Genomic DNA, 17,731 nt, shown 5'->3' with positions numbered 1-17,731 from the left:
CCTTTTCAGCGCTGCAACAGTCCTTCTTAGTTTCATCATTCTCTCCTCTTCATTCTTTCTTTAAACTATTGGTGCAACCCTCCTCTGCCCCCAGCATCTTATCCACAGTCAAAGGTTAGTCATCAACGTGGTCCTTGCAAAGACTGGGCTTGAGAAAGAGGTGTGGCCTGAACTTGAATGGAGAAGAGGCTGTGGAAGAAAAAAGATGAAAGGATCAAGGGGGAGAGGAATATTCCAGAAGGAATAGGAGATCATTCTCTACAATACCCTGGTAAAGGAATGCACTCTTTTTTTGAAACTCTGCCATAAAGTACAAACCAAAATCATTTTCCTAATTTCCTTTACTGTGGCCACAGATGGGATTTCTAAAGACTAGGTGACAACAAAAGGGAAATAAGTACCAAAAATTAAAAGAGCAATAAAAATGATCAGGTTTCCGAAACCACAGAGAGCTGTGAATAGCAGAGGTCTCCTCTTCATTTAAGCCCCTCTCCCCTCCTCCTGGCCTTAGGTATGCCTGACCCTGACAGCCAAGCGCATGGCTCGGAAGAACTGCCTGGTGAAGAACCTGGAGGCGGTGGAGACTCTGGGCTCCACCTCCACCATCTGCTCTGACAAGACGGGCACCCTCACCCAGAACCGCATGACCGTCGCCCACCTGTGGTTCGACAAGACCATCTACGAGGCGGACACCACTGAAGAACAGACTGGTGACTGGTGGCATTGGTGGTCAGAGAGTGGAAGGATGTGGGAGATGTGATGGGTAGCTGAGAGGGTGTGCTAAGTCCAGACACTGAGGAGAGAGCTGGAGAGTAAGAGGAGAGCCAGGAGGCCTGGAGAAGAGGCGGCGTCTCTGAGGAGTGTCTGGATGCTGAATGGGAGGCAAATAACCCCCTGCTTCAAACTCTCCTATCCCACCCCCCCACCCCCCCACCGCTCACAATTCTGTTCTCTCCTCAGGGAATCCATTTGCCAAGGGCTCTGACACCTGGTTTATCCTGGCCCGAATCGCTGGCCTCTGCAACCGGGCTGATTTTAAGGCGAATGAGGAGAGCCTTCCCATAGCTAAGGTGTCAGGCCCAAGCGGGTAGAGGGGATTTCAGTGCCCAGCATATAAGCCTAAATCTCTCTTTCCTGGCCCCGGGTGATGCCCCCCAGCAGCCCTCCCCATTCTGCCCCTCTCCTTGTTACCGTCGGCAAACCAAGGTGCCATGCCTCCCAGGCTTATTACACCAACCCCATCCTGGCAGCGGGCAACAACAGGAGATGCTTCGGAGTCAGCGCTCCTCAAGTTCATCGAGCAGTCCTACAGCTCTGTGAACGAGATGAGAGAGAAAAGCCCCAAGGTGGCAGAGATTCCCTTTAATTCTACCAACAAGTACCAGGTATAGAACCGACCAAGGTAGGAGATAGCAGTGGGGGACGGGCTCGTCCTCTGGAGGAAGGGGGAGCTTTACCTTTGCCTTTACGTCCGAGCTGCAGAACAAGATACAGCGTGTAACCGGCACCCCAGTTAGGAGGCAGGCTCACCTGAAGGGAAAGTGCGTGCATGTTAGCGTGCAAGTTGCTTCAGTCCTGTCCGACTCTGCGCCCCTGTGGACTGTAGCCCACCAGGCTCCTCTGTGCATGGGATTCTCCAGGCAAGAATACTGGAGTGTGTTGCCAGGCCCTCCTCCAAGAGATCTTCTCAACCCTGGGATTGAACCCGAGTCTCCTGCGGCTCCTGCATTGCAGGCAGATTCTTTACCACTGAGCCACCAGGGAAGCCCAAGGGAAAGTGGTAAACAGAAAAAGGCAGACATAGATGATAAAGGAAGAGGCGTTCAGCCCTAAGCAGTCTTGAGGCTGCATCACTATGCAGAGAGCTAGTCACGAAGTACTCTCTGAAATGTCCACAGGCAGCAAGGGCTGGCTGGGTGTCTCTGTGGCAACTGTGAGACTTGCTGCTGCAGAATATGTTAGATTTGTCAGTCACTTCCTCGAGTACCTTATCTCACAAGTCATCAAATATTTCTTTTCATTCCATGCCTGCAGTTCTAGCAGCTGCCATCAGGTAGGCGGTCAGGGCTCTCCTGACTGTTTGTGAAGCTGCTTTTCCAGGGTCATTTTGTGTGTGATCCAGGGAGATGTGACCAGAGAAGGAGAAATGCTGGGGGAGGGACAGTGGTGGCCCTCACAGTAAAATTCATGAGAGGGACAGGAAACCCAGTACTTCCCTCCTATGTGGGAAACACTGGCACACTTTTAGGAGGGGTTCTGGGGAAAGGAGGGAACAACGGCATCACTGTTGGGGTGGGAGCTCTAGCAGTTAAGGGTTGATTTGCTTAGAATAGTGAAATTCTCTAAATTCATGCAATACCATAAAGGTCATTCAGGTGTGGATAACAGAAAAGAAATGAGACTCCCAAAAGTCAGTTTGGGTTTTGAGTCTTAAAAACACATAACAGGGCTCACTTCGCAACACATGTACTAAAACTAGAATAATACAGAGATTACTATAGCCCCCAGATGACAGGCAAATTCGTGAAGCAGTCCATACTTTTATACTTGAAAGTTGCTTAAAAGAATAGATCTTAAAAGTTTTCGTCACAAGAAAAACATTTTTGTAACTAAAAATAACAACAACATAATAAAAGCTGTATAGATCTTTTTAAAACAAATTACCTACACTTTCACATTGAATGTTGAACAAGTGAAAGCTTAAGAAACAGACCTGAAGGTTTTTTGTCTCAACTGGCTTTTCGTCAGTGAAATAAGATAGGTCCCCTAGGCCCAGACTGCAAACCTATTTCCATTTTTTCCTGATGCTTAGTGGCCTCACTAACCAGACAGGAATTTTGTGCTTGGCAAGGCCCAATTAAAGCCTTCAACTGGAAAGAATTAGGTACCTCTCCTTCCACAAGATTCAAAATAAAAGCAAAACATAGTTATGATATTTGTTGGGATGTCCAAAAAAATAGCAATCTTTCCCCTAGATGACTGTTAGACGCCTTTTCTGAGCTATTGAATATCAAGTTCAAACAGCAAAATCCTCCTCTACGCCAAGTGTGCTCGGCCAGTCTGCAAGCCGCCAGCTCTGGTGGGGCTTGCCTGGGGCCCCAAGAAAACCCCTCTGACTCCTTTCTTTCCCTACCCATAAACAAGCTGCTTTATCAGCTTGCTCTCTGCTCTCGGGGCAGTCAGAGGCCCTGATATGCAAGGGACATACATCTTAGCCTGTTGATCGTTCGCAAGGCCTGGTCTCTCTCCCCTCTCTGAGACTGAAATGAAAGGAAGAAGCTTCTCAGTTCTGACATTTCCAGTTTCTCCCATCTTTTGCATCTGTAATTTTCTATCAAGGTGTGATTTGTGTGTGTGTGACTAAATTACCAGCTTAAGCAGTTCTTGCTGTCATCTCCAATAATCTCCTATTGGAGATAGTCAGCAAAGGGGTTTTTTTATGCTCAGAAAATTAAGCTTTTAAATTGTTTTTTACAGCTTTCTGCTTACGTGAGTTAAGGTTTTCCCTTTTAACTGCTTAAGCATATTTTGAATAAAATAGTTTTTGGAAAGTCTCCTGAGGAGCTGTTGTAACTACATTTTACACCCAGGTTTTGCATCTGGCTTCTCCCTGGGCCAGTGCGGTCTGGCTCCCTCAGCACCGCAGGCTCAGTTCCTCCCAATGTGCTGATTTTGTTACCCGACAGGTTACGTAGCAGGAATTTCCTGTCGATCATTAGAGGAACATCAGAAATAGCTCCTTTGCTCAGATCAGATCACAGGAAAATGAAAACTGAAACTGATCTTCTCTGTCCTTCAGGCTCCCTTCATGACTATGCCCTCTGCTCCACGACTGAGCCACAGGGACCCCCAGTCCCCTCTCAGGGGACTCGTCATGGTTCCAGGAGATTGGCCAGGGGGCTAGAATGGCTAACCATTGTACTTCACAGTTTTCAATATATTCTTTTTTTTGGTTTGGAGATGTGTTCTGTTTATTGGTTAAAAAAAAATTCATAAACACAAAATAATAGTACATTCAACATATAAATAAAATTTCCAAAGACGCGATTATAGAAATTTTACCAGCAACATGTGGAAATTAGTTTATTTATCATTCCCAAAAATGAACATAAGAATAGTGGAAGCCACCACCCCTCATGAGATCTGACTCAGATTCATTCCTTCTTATGGCTGAGTAATATGCCACTGTACGTATGTACACAGCTTCTTTATCCATTCATCTGTCGAGGGACATCTAAGTTGCTTCCACGTCCTGACTGTTGTGATTGTGCTGCAGTGAACACTGTGGCACATGTGCCTTTTAGAATGGTTTTCTCAGGATACATGCCCAGTAGTGGGGTTGTTGGGTCCCATGGTAGGTTTATTCCTAGTTTTTAAAGAAATCTCCATATTGTTTTGGAGAAGGCGATGGCACCCCACTCCAGTACTCTTGCCTGGAAAATCCCATGGACAGAGGAGCCTGGTAGGCTGCAGTCCATGGGGTCGCTGAGGGTCGGACACGACTGAGCGACTTCACTTTCACTTTCCACTTTCATCCATTGGAGAAGGAAATGGCAACCCACTCCAGTGTTCTTGCCTGGAGAATCCCAGGGACCGGGGAGCCTGGTGGGCTGCCATCTATGGGGTCACACAGAGTCGGACACGACTGAAGTGACTTAGCAAAAAAAATCAGAATGCTTGAAGAGTTTGGTAACTCAAAGTGAATAGATACCCTTATTCTTTTAGGAAAAAAATAAAGATAGTATTAATAAAAATGAAGCCACAATCATAAATATTAAAGACTATCACCAAATATGTGATGACAGAGTTAACAAAGAATTTAGAACATGGACTGGTTAAGAGAGCATGTTCTAAAGTCAGTCTACTTGGATTCTTCCCTTGATTGCTTCTACCTTCTAGCTATGTGAGTCTGGACACAGCTTAAGCTTAGTTTTGTCATCTATAAAACAAAGAACTTTATAGTGCCTACCTCACAGGGAAGTAGCTGGAGGATTAAAATGACGATTCACGTAAAGCACTTGGAACAATGCCTGGCACATAGTAACTGCTCAATAAATGCTACTATTATTACTCACCCTAATCCCATCCTTCAGGCTCAACCAATCGTGGTAAAGAACTGTCAGTGCTTTTCAATATATTCTTCATTAATACTCTCTCTCTATAAAAGCCAAATGAAGTGGGCATCGCAGATCTTTGACATTTTCTCAAAGGAGCTAAGGTTTGCCGAGGTTAAATGGACAGACCCGAGGTCGTAAAGCTAAGAAAGCCTTCCTGTTGGTTCTGGAACACAGGTGTTCAACTCTAAGCTTTCTTTCCTGTTCACTCTGCTGTCTCTGCTCACTAGCTACTCAGGCAGAGAGGAAGCCAGGGGGACAAAGTGCCTGGGCTGCCCTTAGCTCCAAGTATGGCTAAGAAGATAACAGAGATTCGTGTGCAACAGGCTGTGGGGTCCTACAAAGGAGGAAGGGGCTCGACCAAAGAGCAGATATGACTGCAGGGAGAAGGGCTGTGTTGGGTCAGGGAACAAAGGAAATGGAGGTAGACACAGCTTAACTTTGCTTCTCTGACCCAACCCTCGTGCTCTCCTCCTTCCATCGAAGCTTCCTCTCCTCTCCCTAGGTGTCCATCCACCTGAGGGAAGACAGCTCCCAGGCCCACGTCCTGATGATGAAGGGGGCGCCCGAGAGGATCTTAGAATTTTGCTCTACTTACCTTCTGAAAGGGCAGGAGTACCCAATAGACGATGAAATGAAGGACGCCTTCCAAAACGCCTACTTGGATCTGGGAGGTCTGGGGGAGCGTGTGCTAGGTGAGGCGGCTGTGGGAGAAGCCTCTGCAGAGTGACGTCAAAACTGTCGTTATTTGTGGGGTGAAGGATCTAGGAGGTTGGGGCAAGTGGGTAGAGACATAGTGGAATGACTACTGGTCCCCTCTTCTGTCCCTCTCCAGGGTTCTGCTTCTTGAATCTGCCTAACACTTACCCCAAGGGATTCAAGTTTAACACCGATGAAATCAACTTTCCCATAAATAACCTCTGTTTCGTGGGGCTCATCTCCATGATTGACCCTCCCCGAGCTGCCGTGCCCGATGCTGTGGGCAAGTGCCGGAGTGCTGGGATTAAGGTAAGTGCCAGAGCAATCCAGACACCCCTCACCTATCCTAACCTGGATCAACCGTAGGAAACCTTGGACAGAGTAGGTTCTTCATTTAATTGAGCTGATTTCTGCTTCCTTGAGCTTATAAGTTTTAGTCTTAAGAGAGAACTTTATACTGTGCCCTCTGTAGTTAGAATCCTGTCTTGAATTAGAATCACCAGGGGATGAACACAACAGTGTAAATCAACTATACTTCAATAAAATTAAAAAATGAAATAAAACGGGATCCCCAGGGGAGCTTTAAAACTCTGATGCCTTGGCCACACTCCAGACCCCTTCAAGTTTCTGATTGGGAGCCAGGTATCTGTATTTTTCAAAAGTCTCCTAGAGATTCCAGTGTGCAAACAGGTTTGAGAACCTAAGCCCTAGGGGAGTGCTTCTCAAACTGATGTGCACTGAATAGCCTGGGGCTTTTATTGGAATGCAAATCCATTTTCAGTAAGTCCAGAAGACTCCAAGATTCTGTATTTCTGACAAGCTCCCAGGTGATGCCATTGCTGCTGGTGGCAGGCCACACTGGAAATAGCGAAGTGCTAGAAGATGTCATAAAAATGTACTGCTGAGTGGGTTGTCAAAAGGGTGAAGCCAAGTGGGCTGGGGTCCTGGGGCAGCACTTGTGAGAATGAGAGACTGAGAGCTGGGGCCCTCGATGGATCTGACTCAGGGTGAGGTCCAGGGGCAAAAGCTAGAAGCTTAAAATGAAGTGGTCCGAGAGCAAACCCAGAGATGGGAACTTCCCTCCAGTTGGAAGAGGACTTTGGGCTTGATGGAATAGCAGCAGTAAAATTCCTCTAATTCTGAGATGTTCTGTATTCCACTTTCCCAGGCCAAATTCTACCACTTGTTGCTGCTTGCTTGTTTGTTTTTGTATTTTGGCTGGCATGTGGGATGGTTCCCCGACCAGGGATCCAACCCAGGGCTCTGCAGTGCAAGTACCAAATCCTAACCACTAGGCCACCAGGGAACTCCCTCCAAGGTCAAATTCTAAGACTCTTACACGTCTTCATAGATTAGGTATTGTCACCTCTCTGCTCACACTTGATATTCTGGAATATTTAGGAGAGCAGGTTGCAGTTGGGGTGGGGCTGGAAGTATTTAAGGAGAACTGGATGCTCTGTGTCAGAGTTGACTTCATCTTGACCTTTAACCATTGGCAGTTTGTCCCTGAGCAGTCTGGGTCATGCTAAGTACAATGATTGGTCACTATAGTGGGAACCGAGGAATGGATAGAGGAAACTATTCTGAGTGAATTCCCTGATTACTACAGGATGTTTTGGGGTGCAACAGTTCATTATAACACATCTGCACAGGGTAACCATACATCTTGATAGTCCTCCACAGATCTACAACATCATGCTATGGTAGCTAAATGGAGAAGGGGTTCATTTGCATTTTCTCAGCTTCCAGGTGGGCTGCTGGGATGAGAAGTATAGATATTACGGAGGTAGTCTAAAGTTTACTTCATCGGGGAGTTTATGGATCTCTTTAGCAAGAAGGAGAGCTATAATTGTGTCCACAGGTGGGGAGGCCCACCCAGGAGACAAAGAAGTGACCTGAGTCAGGGTGCCTGCCGGCGCAGGACACGCTCATGGCCTGAGAGGCAGAGTGAGCTGTGATAAGTAACGGTCTGCAGGGGACTCGGGCGGGTCTGGAGCTGGCACCTGAAGCACAAAGGCTGGTGCTTCCTGGGCCCATTCTTGTTCTGGGCACAGGTTTACACTTTAATTGCTTACCTCTTCTGGACCTGAAGCTGACAGAAACTTGGCTGGCTTGGTGAGGAATTCTGCATCACTCCCTTTTTTCCCTACAGGGGAGGTTAAGATGTACACAGGAGGCCATCCTTCAAGGAGGATGAAGTGTGGTGGCTAAACAGGGGGTTGGGTTTCCCAGGTGACTCAGTGGTAAAGGAACTGCCTGCCAGGGCAGGAGACACAGGAGACTCAGGTTTGACCCCTGGGTCGAGAAGATCCTCTAGAGGAGGAAAGTGCAACCCAATCCAGTATTCTTGCCTGGAAAATCCCATGGACAGAGGATCCCGACGGGCTACAGTCCATGGGGTTCCAGGGGGCAGGACATGACTGAGCAAACACATACAGAGTGTTGTCCCAGCGGTGAGAACCTTCCAAGGTTAACTCCAAAGTGGTGTTGATGCAGAGCTGACGGATATGATGAAGCTGTTGAAAGAGGCTGGATAACAGCTGCGTGGCAGCAAAATTTTTTTTTACAATTGATGGTGGAACTGGTGTTTCTCAGATAGTCATGTGTCCAGGCCTTAGGAATGAATGATTTTAAAAAACTAAAATAAGGGACTTCCTTGATGGTCCAATAGTTAAGACTCCACACTTCCAATGCACGGAGTGTGGGTTCTATCCCTTGGAGGAATAAGATCCCACATGCTGTGTGTGGCATGGCCAAAAAAAAAGAAAACTGAAATAAGATTATCCCATTATGGAAGGGGAGTCGGCGGGGAATGGATACATGTGTATACATGGCTGAGTCTCTTTGCTGTCCACCTGAAACTGTCACAACATTATTAACTGGCTATGTTGTTATTTAGTCGCTCAGTCCTGTCCAACTCTTTTGCAAGCCCATGGCCTGTGGCCTGCCAGGATCCTTTGTCCATGGGATTCTCCAGCCAAGAATACCGGAGTGGGTTACCATGCCCTTCTCCAGGAGATTTTCCTGACACAGGGATCAAACCCACGTCTCTTATGTCTCCTGCATTGGCAGGCAGGTTCTTTACCACTGAGCTACCTGGGAAGCCAACTGGCTCTATTCCAATATAAAATGGAAAGTTTTTTTTTAAATAAAGAATACCAAATCATTAAAAATAAAATTATCCCATGGTATTTGCCACTACCTGAGGCCCTTAGCAGTATGAGGCTACTTGGCCCTGGCTATGAATCCAGCCTCCTCTAAGAACTGCAGCTAAGCAGCAAGCACCTGAAGTTAAGGTCACCAGCGCTGGAAGCTCTCTCTCAATGGGTCTGATCTGGGGGAAGAGGGCCCAAGGGAACAAGGAAGGAAGCTTGCAAGAGTACGTGGGAACACCAGAGGTACAGTCAGCATCAAGAAGTGAGACATGAAATTCCTTTAGTACTTGGCGAATTCCAGAAACTACCAAATGCCTTTTATTTTGAAGGGAGCCATTCTCTTCTGTTATGTGAATGCATCTCAGTGTTCCGTGAAATTGTGTCCTAGGAACTCACTCTTGGGGTGACTGACTTTGTTTTTATTTCTCCCGGCTGGCATGGAGGTGGTACTTCCAGAAACTGCTGTAGAACAGCAGTTCTGGTCAGGCAGGCCTAGGTACGACAACTGTCCTACATGTCATTATTAATGAGCTACTGGGAGATGTGCAGGGCACGGTAAGCCTAAAAAGCATCACTGAGGGCTCAGTCTGAACCACACCTGGAATCTTTGGTGCAGTTCCCTCCTAGATCCACAGGCCCAGCTTTGTGAGGCCCCAGCGCCCCATAACCGAGCCAGGGCGTTGGAGACCAATGAGGGGGGAACTGCTCATAGCACACCTTGCCTGAGTCCCTGGTAATCCCGGCTCAGTTAGCACTTCATCCAGCAAGCCAGCAGTGCCAGTATGGAATGAGGAGGGCTCATGGGAAAACCCCTTCAAGGCTTATTTCCACGCTCTGGGAGTGAACAGACTGACCTTTCCAGGACCTCTGTTCTTAGTTCAGCCACAGTCAGATAGTTCCCTTCTCCCTCCCACCAAAGCCTGAGATTTATATGCTTAGAGGGCACTTGGGAACCATGGGCAGCGGTTCCCAGGAAGCGATCCTTCCCTCATTCTGTAATTGCTTGTTGATGATTACTCTGCGCTAGGAATTATGCTAAGCTGGAAACTTAACATGAATCACAGGCATGGCCCCATGCTCTCAGAGTTCTCAGTCCAGCAGAGGAGAGAGACAGACAAGCCATCACACACAGACAACGTGAGGAGGGTTAGGAGAACAGAAGGCTAGAAGACCACACACACGGGCACCTGATCTTTGGGGAGGAAAGGGATAGGTCTAGGGCTGGGCCCAGGTGCCCGGAAAAGGGCCAGAACCCAGGGGCACAAGGAGGCGGTGGGAAGAAGAGGGGTAGAGTGAGGATCAGAATGCACTTGGATCTGGATGAAATTTTGCTAGGCAGATGGATTCATCCAGACGTTCCTTTACTGCTGTTGTTCTAATGGTAGGTGCTTCTGTCTTTGAGCTTAAAAAGGCAGTATAGCACTATGGAGAATAGTACGAAGATTCCTTTAAAAACTAGGAGTAAAACCACCATATGACCCAGCAATCCTACTATTGGGCATATACCCTGAGAAAGCCATAATTCAAAAAGACACAGGTACGCCAATGTTCGTGGCGGCACCATTTACAACAGGCGGGGCATAGAAGCAACCGAGATGTCCATCAGCAAATGAATGGATAAAGAAGTTGTGGTCCATACATACAATGGAATATTACTCAGTTATTAAAAGGAGCAAATTTAAGTCAGTGCTAGTGAGGTGGATGAATCTAGAGCCTGTGATACCGAGTGAAGTAAGTCAGAAAGAGAAAAACAAATATTGCATATTAACACATACATTTGGAACCTAGAAACATGATACTGAGGAACCTGTTTGCAGAACAAGAATAGAGATGCAGACACAGAGAACAGACTTAGAGACACAACAGGGGAAGGGAAGGGTGGGACGAATTGAGAGAGTAGCTTTGAAGCAGCTACATCACCATACATAAGACTAGTGGGCAGCTGCTGTATAACACAGGAAGCTCAACCTGGCGCTCGGTGACAACCCAGAGGAGGGGGATGGGGTGGGAGGTGGGATGAAGATTCAAGAGGGAGGGAGTATATGTACACTTATGGCTGATTTGGGTTGTTGTAAGGCAAAAACCAAGACAACATTGTAAAGCAATTATCCTCCAATTAAAAAGATTAAATAATTTTTTAAAAAAAGAGGCAGAATAGCTTCTGGAGCGATACATGAAATTCTGAATATACTGTGCTTGTTCGTGCTGAGTCACATCAGACTCTCTGCAACCCCGTGGACTGTAGCCTGCCAGGCTCCTCTGTCCATTGGCTTTTTCAGGCAGGAATACAAGAGTGGGTTGCCATTTCCTTCTCCATCTGAATGTAGTAAATACACTCAAATCCCTGATTTATGCATGGGCAACCAGAGTCCAATTTGTCCTATGTTTTATGGTCTGATGGCCTTGACCCCCTCCCAAGGGTTGAAGCTAGCATAGCAAGATTTTTGACTGACAGCCCAAGTTCTTGGAAATGAGCTACTTAAACCCCTGTGGAATGACAGCAGTGATCTCTTAGCTCTTGGAGAGAGAGGTGAAGGACTGGGGACCTCTCTGAAGATGACTCTGCTCTCTTTCCCTCCCCTTCCAACTCAGGTGATTATGGTAACAGGGGATCATCCCATCACAGCCAAGGCCATTGCCAAGGGTGTGGGCATCATCTCAGAGGGCTCTGAGACAGCAGAGGACATTGCTGCCCGGCTCAAGATCCCTGTCAGCAAGGTCAATCCTAGGTGAGACCCCCTAAAGAATTCAGATATACCATTTTTTCCCCTCCATCCTTAGCTTGCTCCACCAACTAAAGTTTTCGGAGGTTCTTTCTGTAGGTAGGACACGCATGGTTTACTTACTGAAAAGTAAAACATAATAGGAAAATGACCAAGCGACTATGTCAGTAGAAGGTGGGCAGAAGAAGAAGGCAGAGAAGGGGGAGGAAGAGGTGGGGGGTGGGGATACAGTGTGCATGGGGAGAGTGCATGGCTGGGGACAAGTTGAGGAGATGGGGTGAAAGGAGAGACAAGCAGGTTGTAGCAAAGATGAGTTTGAGGGTACCAGGATGCCTGGTGAATTCTCAGTACCTGGAACTAACCTTTAGAAATTCCTCTTCCTCAGGGACGCCCAAGCCATTGTGGTGCATGGCTCAGAACTAAAGAATATGAACTCTGAGCAGCTTGATGAGATCCTCCAAAACCACACTGAGATCGTGTTCGCTCGGACCTCACCCCAGCAGAAGCTCATCATTGTAGAGGGATGTCAGAGGCTGGTAAGGGAGACCAAGGAGGCTTGGGAAGTCACCCAGCCCCAAACCAAGCAGAGGAACATGCGGGCTGGGCTGGAGGAGGAGCCAGAGAGCATCCGATTGTGAACCCCTGAGACAGGCATCTGTTTGGGGGCTCCCTGATAGTTTTGCTATCTCAGAAGGTGCAGGAGAAGGAAGGGCCAAGAAGCTATATCAAGAAACAAGGGATGATGAAATCAAGCTGACCTTTGGGACGGGTCCTGAACCTGACACAGTAATTATTTCACTCCCTCTGTGTTTCCTCCAGGGAGCCATTGTGGCAGTGACAGGGGATGGGGTGAACGACTCCCCGGCACTGAAGAAGGCGGACATCGGCATCGCCATGGGCATCGCCGGCTCCGACGTGTCTAAGCAGGCCGCTGACATGATCCTACTGGATGACAACTTTGCTTCCATTGTCACGGGTGTGGAGGAGGGTAAGGAAGCTGGGTGCCCAGGGCAGGGACTTACTTGGCCCTCAGACTCAGGTGAGAGTTGATGCACATTATTCTCATTTCCTTTGCCCATCTTCCAACCTCCTGTACACACTGGGAAAAATCAGTGTAAGTCACAATTTTGCAAATTGGATTCAGCTGGTCCTTAGACCATCACTACGTGGAACCCTTATGTGATTGGAGGAAAGTCCAGATTGTCTAGGCAGCTCTAGTGCAGCATAGTTTGTTTGCTTCTCTCATGGAGATTCGGGAGATCCTACTTGAATCTGCTATAGGTTTCTACTGTAGGATTCTACTGTAGGTTTCAGGGTGTAGCCATACTCATAAGACTACTCTGTACTTCACAATCTCAGGAGGACTTTCAGGCAACCTGTTGTCTGAATGATGTTGACATATCAAGGTCATTTGGAGCCTGACTGAATGAGCCAAATCAGGTCCCCTCTTTCACGGAGACAATTCCCATTGGTGAAGCCCAGATTTCTGCTTCCTGGGCTCCCTGATTTCTGTCTGGAGCTATGAATTAAAATCTATTACAATCCACGTAATAATAATGGTTAACATTATACTGAAACCATGAATGATCCTCAGTATTGAGACCTTGTATAATCCTCAGTATTGTATGTCCACTCAATTCAATAAACTTTTGAGCATCAACTGTGTATCAGACACCATTCTAGATGCTGGGGATTCAACAACAGGGAGTAAAAAGACACCTCCTTGCTCTCAGGTAACTTAATTTCTAGTGAATTAAGATAGACAGAAAATCAACTGAACAGTGTAATAAAAGAAGACAAGTGCAATGGAAAAAAATAAGTAAAGCAGGGAGTGGAAGGAGGGGTGACACGTTTTTAAAAGGTTGTCAGGGAAGGATTCAAGCCATCTTGCAAGGCAGGAGGAATGAAGGTCAGAGAGGTGAGGGGTGCCCAAGATGACAAGTTAGTTATGGCAGAAAATGCAACTGGAACCCACGCCCAGGCTCTTTCCATTTCAGCCTTAATTTTTTTTTAATTGAAGTATAATTGATTTACCACATTGTGTTAGTCTCTGGTGTATAGTGAAGTGATTCATTTTTATATATAAGTAATTTTCCCCTTTGATAATCATTAGTTTTCCATGTCTGTGAGTCTGTCTGTTCTGTAAATAAGTTCATTTGTGTCATATTTTAGATTTTACATATAGGTGATGTCATATGATATTTGTCTTTGTCTGACTTACTTCACTTAGTATGATAATCTCTAGTTCCATCCATGTTGCTGCAAATCCAGCCTTAATCTTCCTAGGGCTTTTATACTGGCATTCTCAGACATCTCAAAGTATTAACCAGGCCCCAGCCTGCTTAATTTTCAGACATCAGATGATAGTAGTCATGTTGAATCCAAGAACACAGAGTATACAAATTTGACATGCTTAAATCATGGCTTTAACTAACAGTCACACAATTTAGAAACAAAACTGGGGCTGCCACGGCCCAAGACCCTTTCACGGACTGTGTGACAGTGCTTTGTAGCGGCCTCTCTGCCCAGGAGCTGGTTTGTGGGAGGTGTGACGTCTCTGTGCTGCTCACAGAAGGTTGACCATCCTTCCCAGGCCGCCTGATCTTTGACAACCTGAAGAAATCCATCGCCTACACCCTGACCAGCAACATCCCCGAGATCACCCCCTTCCTGATGTTCATCATCCTCGGCATCCCCCTGCCTCTGGGCACCATAACCATCCTCTGCATTGACCTGGGCACTGACATGGTGAGGACCCAGATGGGACCCGGTTCGTGGAACTCCTGTGAAATGGACTGAGTTGGGACGATCTAGGTCAGGCAGAGGGGCAGAGCTTGAGGGACTTCTCTGAGTCTCCTTCTGAGCTGTGTGTCCCCTGTTGTTTCCACCCTCCATCCTCCAGGTCCCTGCTATCTCCCTGGCTTATGAGTCAGCTGAGAGTGACATCATGAAGAGGGCTCCACGGAACTCAAAGACTGATAAGCTAGTGAATCACCGTCTCATTGGCATGGCCTACGGACAGATAGGTGCGGCTGCAGGAATGAGGGGTGGAAGGGAGTGGGGAGAGGCTGCCCCAGAAGGGTCATGAGGCCAGTCCTGGTTTAGAAGTTCAGGGAGCTATCTTAATTATGAACTGTGCTAGGCTCTAGCACAAAAAAACCCACTGATCTCTGATCTGCTCTTAAGGATCCAGTCGGAAAGGCGCAAACACGCATGAAAGGATGGCAGGCTGTTTTCCAAGTGCCACGTATTGAGGACAGATAGGACACACTACAGGAGTACAAGGCAGGACTCGCCAGTCTTGCGGACAGAGAGGCCTTGGGGAGGAAACATGGCTTAGACTTGGGGCTGGAAGATAGGGCTCAGCTAATGAATGGATGGTCAGACGGGGACCAGACGATACCTGGCTGTTGAAGAGTGAATACATCAAGTTGGTGGAGTGCTTATTCCTGATAAAGAAGTAGTGGGGAATGAGGCTGTGGACACAGGTAGTATTTATAGTGGGTCCAAGTCTTGAAAGACACTTCTTTGTTCTTGAGTAGCCAGGTACAACGGGTACAGGCAAGAGATATGGACAGAGGAGACAATATCAGTATTTAGAGATGGAAACACATAGAAAAGGCACAGATTTAGGAGCCATATCTATGTTTGAATCTCAGTATCACAACTGACTGCCTGTACAACCCTGGATAATGACTGAATATTTTTCGTGCTTCAGTTTTCCCACTTCTGAAACGTAAATGACAATTCAGAATTGCTGTGAGAATCACTGTGTGCAGGTACCGACAAACGGTGCCAGCTCTGTGGTCAGTAGGCACACATTAGCATCAGCCACGCTATGGTTCCCAGGCATGGGGGATGGAGGTTTTGACCAAGGGAGAGGCATGGAGCAGATGGGAGAAATGTGAGGGTAAGAGAGGACTTGATGAGTGTCCTGGTGTCAGAGGAAATGGAGAGGAGGAGTCCAGCATTCACTTGGTGGAGAGAGAGAGAATAAACCCCCTCTCAGATCCTTTCCAGTTTTATGGTTATATGACCCTGGGTTACAGCTTAGAAACCAGTGTCAGACTTTGGAGGCAAGTCCAACAGAGATGGCAGGGTCAGATCACTGATGGCATGAATCTTCAACATTACAGCTCAGACATACATCAACCCTGCTAGAAGCAAGTCCCAGGCGCCACCTCTTCCGTGGTCTGCCTTTTGAGATCCTCCTCTGAGTGAGGTTCCCCTGACCTCTAACTATCACTGACAGGGATGATCCAGGCTCTGGCAGGATTCTTCACCTACTTTGTGATCTTGGCTGAGAATGGTTTTAAGCCTCCTGATCTGCTGGGCATCCGCGTCAACTGGGAAAATCGATACATCAATGACCTGGAGGACAGCTATGGACAGCAGTGGGTGAGTGAAAGGCAAGATAGTAAATGGTGGCCATACAAGAGTGAAGAAGTAACCAGGAGAAATGGGTTTAGCAAGTTTTTGAAGACACTAGGCAGACAGAGACGATCCTCATCTCCAGTCCTACAGGAGCCTTCTAACACTTGACCTCAACCTCTGATCACATCAGCAAACATTCTTCTCTTTGTTTACAAAGACTTCATTTCTGTTAATTACTACTGTCTGTTGCCTGTTCATATCTTTCTGGGTCTTTCTGGCTTCCTTGGACCTGGAAATCTTCTCTGTCTGTTAACTTTTGGGAGGCTGATTTCCAGGTTCTATTCATCATTGCCCCAGAAATGAGTGCTGGATCCTCTTTCTCCTGTTATTTTCCTTTTCCGTGGGAGTTCAAAGAATAGGATTTTAAATCTGAAAACTTATTTTCTTTGTATATTTTCTTCCTTGTCATTCTAAACTGTTTAAACTTAGAGGATGCCTCTCTGTATTAGTCATTCCTAACACCCAAGATAAATGAGGTCTAAACTGAAGCCCTCTATCCAAAAATATGTATTTAAGAATTTTAGTAAGTATGCATTTGTGAACACTTCCATCCCAATTTCTGAGACAGTGGGAGATGTGACACCAATTTTTGCTAGAATCATAGGACCAGAGACTTCACATACAGTCTGTGGAGGACAAGATGGCCCATTCTTTAGCCTACAAATGAGGAATCTGAATCTGGCTGGAAAGGTTTAGTGACTTGTTCAAAGCCCCACAGTGAACCCGTACAAGAGCTGGACTAGAATTCTGGATTGATTCCCGCCCAGCACTTTGCCATGTCACCATGATGCCTCCAAACCAAGCTAACTGCAGGGTTCTCAAAAGTATGTTAAAATCAAGATCATTGTTGGAACGCTGGCACGCACACACAGTTCAGTTCAGTTTAGTCACTCAGTCGTGTCCGACTCTTTGCGACCCCATGGACTGCAGCATGCCAGGCCTCCCTGTCCATCACCAACTCCGGGAGTTGCTCAAATTCATGTCCATAGAGTTGGTGATGCCATCCAACCATCTCATCCTCTGTCGTCCCCTTCTCCTCCTGCCTTCAATCTTTCCCAGCACCAATGAATCAGTTCTTTGCATCAGGTGGCCAAAGTACAGGAGTTTCAGCTTCAGCATCAGTCCTTCCAATGAATATTCAGGCCTGATCTCCTTTAGGATGGACTGGTTTGATCTCCTTACAGTCCAAGGGACTCTCAAGAGTCTTCTCCAACAGATTTCCACTACCTGAGCCTCTCGAGGCCGACAGATGTCAATGTTCCCAGCTAGCAAAGTCCAAAGATCCCAGAGTCCTCACTGCTGTGTACCTTGTCAACATCCCAATCCTCGGATCAAGCCTTGTTTGTTTTATATCTTGAAACCATCTCCCTGCTACCAAGATTAAGCTTGTCATATGTTTATTTACAATCAACTAATGATAGTTAAAATTAATTTGAATTAACATCAAATTATATCAGCAACATCTTAAGATATTGCAAAACAGACTGAGAACAACTGCCCTGCCAAATGAATGCCATAAAGGCAAGGTCTATACCTCTTCCACTGCTGTAATCTTCCGATTATCAAGTATAGAGCTTCTTCCCTAGGAGGTACCCTACATACTGCT

The 17,731-nt window shown here is 46.8% G+C and overlaps 1 protein-coding gene and 1 long non-coding RNA gene across 9 annotated transcripts in view; one reads left to right on the top strand and one right to left on the bottom strand.

The window, feature by feature from the left end:
* ATP1A4 (ATPase Na+/K+ transporting subunit alpha 4) overlaps positions 1 to 17,731 on the top strand; it is a 32,853-nt gene that overhangs the window by 9,649 nt on the left and 5,473 nt on the right. For 3 of the 6 annotated variants that reach the window (XM_005203533.5, XM_059884757.1, NM_001144103.2), the window contains 11 exons: positions 512 to 710; positions 961 to 1,070; positions 1,251 to 1,385; positions 5,620 to 5,809; positions 5,950 to 6,122; positions 11,561 to 11,697; positions 12,077 to 12,227; positions 12,511 to 12,679; positions 14,285 to 14,439; positions 14,594 to 14,717; positions 15,944 to 16,089. In XM_005203533.5, the coding sequence (XP_005203590.1) occupies positions 512 to 710; positions 961 to 1,070; positions 1,251 to 1,385; positions 5,620 to 5,809; positions 5,950 to 6,122; positions 11,561 to 11,697; positions 12,077 to 12,227; positions 12,511 to 12,679; positions 14,285 to 14,439; positions 14,594 to 14,717; positions 15,944 to 16,089 (1,689 nt within the window). Of the gene's footprint in view, positions 1 to 511; positions 711 to 960; positions 1,071 to 1,250; positions 1,386 to 5,619; positions 5,810 to 5,949; positions 6,123 to 11,560; positions 11,698 to 12,076; positions 12,228 to 12,510; positions 12,680 to 14,284; positions 14,440 to 14,593; positions 14,718 to 15,943; positions 16,090 to 17,731 lie in introns of those variants that run through there. The other 3 variants (XM_059884755.1, XM_059884758.1, XM_059884756.1) reach the window with 3 other exon arrangements.
* Positions 49 to 17,731, bottom strand: part of LOC101902959 (uncharacterized) — a 26,590-nt gene continuing 8,907 nt past the window's right edge. Inside the window, exons 2-5 of one of the 3 annotated variants that reach the window (XR_009493829.1) lie at positions 5,713 to 5,878; positions 1,458 to 1,530; positions 1,192 to 1,314; positions 49 to 189 (exon numbers count right to left, since the gene is read on the bottom strand). This is a non-coding gene — a long non-coding RNA (uncharacterized lncRNA). The remainder of the gene's footprint in view (positions 190 to 1,191; positions 1,315 to 1,457; positions 1,531 to 5,712; positions 5,879 to 17,731) is intronic. The other 2 variants (XR_009493830.1, XR_009493831.1) reach the window with 2 other exon arrangements.

Source organism: Bos taurus, chromosome 3 (genome assembly GCF_002263795.3).
Source record: "Bos taurus isolate L1 Dominette 01449 registration number 42190680 breed Hereford chromosome 3, ARS-UCD2.0, whole genome shotgun sequence".
NCBI lineage: Eukaryota > Metazoa > Chordata > Mammalia > Artiodactyla > Bovidae > Bos > Bos taurus.
The sequence above is the reverse complement of the archived record's forward strand: the minus strand, read 5'-3'. Positions and strand labels throughout refer to the sequence as shown.